The following is a 7,334-nucleotide window of genomic DNA, read 5'->3' on the forward strand; positions in this document are numbered from 1 at the left end:
TCTCAAATTTTGCATAGGAGTTATTTATAGGACGTAGGTGCTCGCTAAGACGGGAATTTGCAACATTCGACTTCTAAGGGGTTGTTTTTGGAGTGGAAAGTTTCTATGAAACTTCGTTACTACAAATGCTGGGAGTCTCAAATTTTGCATGGACGTTACTTATAGGACGTAGGTACTCATGGAGACAGAAATTAATAATAACATAGTTCACGCAGGCGAAGCCGCGGGCGGGCCGCTAGTATTTATATATATATTTATTATAAGTATATATATAAACTGCTATATATTTGCAGGCAAACTCATGCCTTGAGTTCATTCAAATGACGATAACTTTTTTTAATGAACCGATTTTGATGAAACAAACTTTAGATGTTAAGCAGAGTTACAACAAAGAAATTGGTGAAAGTTCGAAATCGGCTCAGCACCTTCAGTGATAAGCGTGACCATATATACAGACAGAGGCAAGAAATTAAAAAAATATATTTTTGCTTTCTATTATTCTTTTTAAGTGTCCCCTCCATTTCAGTCAAAAATTCTAAATGTACAGACAAAATATTTTTACTGTTTCATTATATATAGAGATAATATACCCAAGCTTATCTAACTAATTGTAAATCTTTTAAAAAAACTACAAAATTTTAATAAGAGCTTTGGTTTTCGCGTTTTATTGTAATATTTTTAGAATTGGTGAAGATGTAAATGAATTTAATTAGTATTCGAAAAAAATATTTAGTGGGTGCATATGTGTAGTAAACTTATTTTGACTGTCGTATTAATTAGGTGACACTCTTAAATTTTTAAGGAATTAAGGTCACGCTATTATACGCAGCATAATTTATGCAAAGCTACAAAAATCGAAAAAAAACCGACATTTAACAATATTTTTCAAACTCCTTAATTATTGTGTAAGATTTAAGGAATATATATCAAAAAATTTAAGATTTTTTTACCATGAATCGTTTGTTGATACATCGGATGTGCCTGGCCATCATCCGCGGAGCCTCGGCGCCTTCGCTCCCCAACAGATTGGGAACTGCGAGTGATAGCAGCATCCAAACGTTGTTCTGCAAGAAAAAAATACCATAACAGTTCCTATTTTTTGTCTTTAGAAAAATATTAAAATAAGTTGTTTTAAAAACAATAAATATATATAATATTTTGTTTAAATTTGAACACTAACGGAAAAATAACGATGTGATTTTTTTTTAATTATTTTCTAATGGTATTAACATACTGAGTAAATTGAGTAGAACAGTAGTTGATTAACACCGCATAGAATCGATAGTTGTAGATACGTTCATAAGAGTTGTTTATATTTACGTTATCACTTTTGAAAAAAGAAGTCGTTTAAAAATATTGCATAAGTAGGATCTTACTAACTAATTTAAAAGTAATTACTATAATAACCGTACATAATTAACGTTTGACTCGCATTATCAAATAACAAATATACGATTACTAATCCCGTTTATTACTCTGGAATATTTAGATCGTGTGAGTTTGGCACAAGATGTAAATATTTTTAGTGTTTCACTTTTAAACTAAAAATTATAATAATTTGATTATAGTAAAAACACTTAATTTGTACCTATACAAAGAATATTTTGTTTTTAAATATAAAAGATACTTCTACAGGCTATAACAAATAGTAATAATTATAGGAATTAACGCAAACGAAAAAAAAAAATCTGTGTCGAATACCAAAATAAATCCACCATTGCTGATGTAATAGCGAAGTCATTTATTTTATGTTCACGGCGACTATGCATTATGCATCTGCATCGCAATTTGTCAAGGTATATTTCAATCTCAGTTACTTATATAACAAATATTTTATATACTTTTTCATTATAATTATATATTTAACTTTAAATATTTCTATGACACTATTATAGCGCAACGGAACTGACTGTTCGACTGTTACAGATGGTTGTGGTTCGATCTCCAATTAAGGGAATGATTATAATTGTGCGGAAAATGGAAAACGGAATATTAAGTACTAATTTATCTAAGGACAAATTTTAATCATAATAAAAATAAGTCACTGAGACGTTTATTACTAGATTATTTAATCTAGAAGTCTAAAATAAAATAGATACATGTACATATACATACTATTAACATGTTTATCTGAAGAGTAAATTTATGTCAAACAAAATATACACACAATAAAATAAATTGGAAAAAATAAAAAAAATGTTCATTAAAAGTTTTAAAATAAAAAGTTTTAAATTAAATCAGCTTCACGCTGTATCCCGCACACAGACTGCCGCCCGCATACTGCCGGATAGGCAGGGGAAACCTAGTGTTAAGACACTCCGTTTCCCACTTTTTGTCGAATCCTGGAGGCTTTACGTGTTGAGTGGCAGAACTCAACGCCGCGCTTTGCCTCGACACCAGAGCGAAGAAATGGAAATATAAACGTTAATAAATATTTCACTTCCTCAAGTCGAACCCACAGCCGTCGCATTACAGTCACGTCCTTGTGCCGCTGCGCAACGACGGCCTTTAAACGTTAAAAATAAACACGACGTTATAAAGAGAGAATAAAAATATTTTGAAACTAAATAAAATTATTTTTGTGAACTAGTGATACTTAAAAAATAATTTTACCTCTCTTATGTCGCCTGTCATCACCAATTTTTCGAATTTCTTTTTCCCTGATAGTCCTTTTTGGTATTTCTTTTTCTTTTCGAGCAGTCTGCGAATCCCAAGTTCCAGAGCGCTCTCTTACTTGTGAAGATGGAGTATCAACTTGCTTTTGGGATGTAACTTTTTTAACAGAATCGCCCGGAACCACCGAATCTTCTTTAGGCGCCTGTAATACAACGTTATTACAACATTATTATAAAGTTAATACGGCGAAATAATTTTTAATATTTCCTCTAGAAACCGAACCAATATATTTATTTATTTTTAACATACACTCTTTTTTCATTTTAGTAATATATTAGGTATTATCTATTCTATCCTATGTACTTAAAAATATTACAAAATATTATTTCTACATTCGATTGCAATATTTTTTTAAGGCTATTTTGTTGCAGACAGTAAATCGGGAAGGCTTACCTGTTTGTCTTCGGTCCTTTTTATCCATATATCCTCTGAACTCTCGAGTGATTCATCGACTGTAGATCTTATTTCAATTAAGCTACTGTCAAAATAATTTTTATCACGATGGAGATTCTGTCCTGTAAAAATTGACCTTATATTTGGTCTCTGCTCCTCGGCCCCTTTAGTACCAAAGTGGACAGTGTGAGCATTGTTCACGTGTTTTCGTAAAACACGCTCAACAGTTGACGGATTCTCAGCTTTTGTGACTAAGAATTTATGTTTAGCACCCATAACAGTACGTTTGGAAGATTCCTCTGCATCCAAAGCTTCGTTGTCGGAAATTGATTTGTTAATCGTATTTACACCACATTCTTCTATAGATGTATCCAGTTGGCTTGAAACAACATTAATATTTTCACTAGTATCTGATTTTAAGTTTAACGAACCATTCGATTTATTTTTTGCATTATCCTTTTTTTCATCGTCTTCGTCCTCTTCACGGCACTGTGACAGTCTCCGTCTTTCCGTAAATGGAAATGGTGATGCAGAGTTCGAGTTACGGCTTGAAAGATTATTGCAATGATTCATAAAGTAATGTTGGAAAAAGCTGTCTGTCTCAGGTGTATCATTATCACCTTGAATAATATCTTTTAGAGCAGCTAAAGACGTTATCGTGTTATAATTTAGAGCGTTTACTAATTCTTCACTATCAGTAGAGCTTGTTGAATCGTTTGCGTTCTCATCTTGATTGGCATTTTGTTCGTCTTCCTTTGGAGCTGTTTTAATATTTTCAGATAGCCTTCGCTCGTTTTCTTTCGCCTTTTTTTCATTTTTGTTGGTTCGTTTTTTTCCTTTTTTTTTAGAATCCATTGAGCAATTATCAGTAAATTTACTTTTCGTTTAAGACACAGTGGTATATACAGTCACATGATAATTCTCAAATAAGTTAAATAAGTTCTATGTGATTTCATAAGAAATTTTAGTTTCCGTCACCGAACTGATTGCATAAAAAAACACATTTAAAAGCCAATGTTTTTTATATATTTTTCAATTCTATAAATTTCTTGGTATTTAATATAATTATGTTCGCAAATAATATTGGTCATGTATTTTCTATCTGTTACAAATAAATATCTATAAACATTGTATTTTATATTTTTTACAAATTAATTTCAGCAGAACAATAAGTATGAATGCAAGTCTTATCATAGAGATTTTATAGAACTAAATATTTTAGCTATAACTTAAAAAAATTCTGTTAATTAAACTAGAAATATTTCGTGTAAATTATTGCCTAGTAGGTAAAATACGTCAGCACTTGTACCTATTATTGCGAAAGGTCGGGCTGGCATCACATGATAGACAATCGTGACCCATAACATCTGAAACATTACTATATATGTATAAAACATATTTCAATACGTATTTGCAAGATAAGAACGGCAATAATTACACTGCGAGCGATACTTCATTATAAAGTCTATTTATTTTAATCATATCTGACAATGTATTAACAGTTAAAACAACTTAGACAAAAATAGGATTATTATTATAGGATTATAAATAAATATAATATAATGAGGCCAGTCGTGCCGCAGGGGCACAAAGTGTGGCACAAAATGTTATATTTAGGGGGCACAATAATTTTTATTTTATATTTTTTTTAGATCTTTCTTTCCATGGATATACTGCTTTAAGAGTGAAGTTGATACTACTGTTTATTCCTAGGACAGATCTAACTTTAAGAAAAGAGTTCTTTGAGTATTTATTGTTGCTGAAACAAAAAGAATTTGTGCAAAAAAATATATATATATTTTTATCAATTTCAATCTTTAAAAAAATTCTTCTTTCTTCAAATTTTAATAAAAGAAGACTAAATTCATCAAGATTTTTTTTTTGGTACTCTCATCAAACTTTAATTAGTTATGTCAATAGGTATTAACTATCTCTCGTATATATATTTGTAGAATATATACACTATTATTATAGTATCTTATTTGTTGTTTTATTTCAAATAAAAAAATAGCTTAGTGCCTCTTCACATTTATGCCACAATACACATTTTTTAACAGTGCAACAATCACTGTTAAAATTATTATGACTTTATATGACCACACTGTTAAGATTAACAAACCTTAATCCTAATCCTAAATAAATAAGAGGACCAAGAGGTGTAAAACAGCTTTTGAACACTTTTCTCTCAAAAGCAATAGCAATGATCTTGCAGAATACTTGCATACATTTTTGTCATATTACAATCATAGTATGTAATATTTTATACAATTTTGAATTTGTTTTTCATTCTATTAACTTAGAAATATTGTAAAATTAATCTTCAATTTTATTTAAAATTAAATTATATTTCATTAATATTTGAAACTATATGTATGAAATATACAGTATACAACTGTTTATATACACAATATTTCATTGTAAAATGTTGTAGCCATTTATAAAAATAGCTTTAATCCTTATTCATTAACAAAACAAAAAACATTCAATAAAAAAAACAAGCCCAACCATTTAGAATTCTGTCAAGGGAGAAGAGAATTCCACCATTGAAATAGTTTTATACTCAATATATACATAAACATAGAAAGAATACAGAAATACAGAAGGCATAGCAGCTAGGATCCATTTAAACTCTACAGGACTCCATGGAAAGATTTAATTGGGCTACAGATATTCTTACATTGATTCAAAATTATTTTGGTATATAAAATATATGACACATAACACACTCTAAGTATCTGAGCAAAGTCTGACCGCAGATATGATGGGGACCACCAAAACATGATCTAAATTAAATAACTTGAAAAAACCAGTCAGTCCAGTCAAATGTATGCATAATGATTAGGGTTACACTATATAGGGCAAGAATTAAAGTCAAAATTTTTGTAAACTTTGCTCAGAATCTAAGTAGTTTTCCTGATATATTTGCAAACATTTATATAAGTTTAAATAATATCACTTTCAAAAAATCTGAAATCAGCTAATTTGTTTTTATTGGAAAAATGGCAAATATCAAAAATAATATGTCTATTATGATTAAGAGTCAATATCAGTATGCAAAACACTCAGATATTAATTATGACTATTATGACTGTCAATTGCCCTCATCAAGAATTGTTTTTGTTTTTCATTTCAAAATAATTTGTTTAACAGTATCATTAACCATGTTCAAACCATTCACAGCTCTTTTCAGAGTATCACTTCAGTATATCACACACATTGTGTAGACCATTTGTTTGTATACTTTTTTGATAACAAAAAGTTAAGACTTTGAAGTAAATGTATTAGCTATACAATACATTTCCTTAGAAGTGCAAATCACCATCAAATCACCCTCTAATCACTTAAACTCTTTTTCATTGCATACAAATGTTATATTTTCTTCCTGGCTAATCATGTATATATGAATTACGGTTAGTAAATTAATAATAAACAATAGATCTCCAATAAAATTGCACAGAAAGTTGAGAAACTAAATTGTATATGTATAATTTGAACTTAAAAATAAATATTACCCAAAAGTTATATAAATATGAAAATAGTATTTGCTGAGTTTAAAGTTTATTTTATTTAATGTACCAAATACCTGTACGGGTTTATAGAGAAAAGCAATGGATACACGACTATATTATTTGCAGAACAAATCGTAAACACATTAGAACTACACAAAAAAAAAATAAGCAAAGAAGTATAGATTGTCACAAAAAAAGTTTCACAATTTTATTTGTTTTTATTTGAACCTATGTTTTGAATTTTGTTATAGAAATATAACAACTAATTTTACAAAAATCACTCACTATCTCGAACGACATAGATATCTCACTTGACATTTACTAGTAACTAGAGGCCCGCCCGCGGCTTCGCCCTCTTGAATAACATGATCATGATATTCATTTAATGAACAGAATTGACTAAGAGTCAAATGTGTTGATGTCAATGAATAATTTAATTTACTCGTTCAGAAACAGCCTTAAATCTTAAATTATTGGATTTATGACATTCTTTGTAAAATAACTGTAATAATTACATATTACAAAAAATACCCAAATCGAATCGAATATCGAATCCAATATCGAAATCGATTCCAAAATCATTAATCGAATAAATGAATTGAAATCGAGTCAATAATAACTAATTGAGAACCTCCTCCTTGTTTTGAAAGTCGGTTTAAAATACAGATTTTTTACAAACAAATATAATTTATTATAAGTATAAGTATAGATATGGATTGCTATATATTCGTAGGCAAACTAATGCCTTAAATTCAT

The 7,334-nt window shown here is 29.3% G+C and overlaps 1 protein-coding gene across 6 annotated transcripts in view; it reads right to left on the reverse strand.

Moving 5' to 3' along the window:
- LOC146527022 (uncharacterized) overlaps positions 1-7,003 on the reverse strand; it is a 56,837-nt gene extending 49,834 nt beyond the window's left edge. The window contains exons 1-4 of one of the 6 annotated variants that reach the window (XM_085206761.1): positions 6,864-7,003; positions 3,070-4,051; positions 2,614-2,818; positions 951-1,064 (exon numbers count right to left, since the gene is read on the reverse strand). In XM_085206761.1, the coding sequence (XP_085062887.1) occupies positions 951-1,064; positions 2,614-2,818; positions 3,070-3,924 (1,174 nt within the window). In that variant the 5' untranslated portion in view covers positions 3,925-4,051; positions 6,864-7,003. Of the gene's footprint in view, positions 1-950; positions 1,065-2,613; positions 2,819-3,069; positions 4,172-6,652; positions 6,839-6,863 lie in introns of those variants that run through there. The other 5 variants (XM_085206760.1, XM_085206763.1, XM_085206762.1 and 2 more) reach the window with 5 other exon arrangements.
- Positions 7,004-7,334: the final 331 nt, after the last annotated feature.

The sequence above is a fragment of the Heliconius melpomene genome, chromosome 21 (genome assembly GCF_056956725.1).
Source record: "Heliconius melpomene rosina isolate 202511_hmr_F chromosome 21, ASM5695672v1, whole genome shotgun sequence".
Classification (NCBI taxonomy): domain Eukaryota; kingdom Metazoa; phylum Arthropoda; class Insecta; order Lepidoptera; family Nymphalidae; genus Heliconius; species Heliconius melpomene.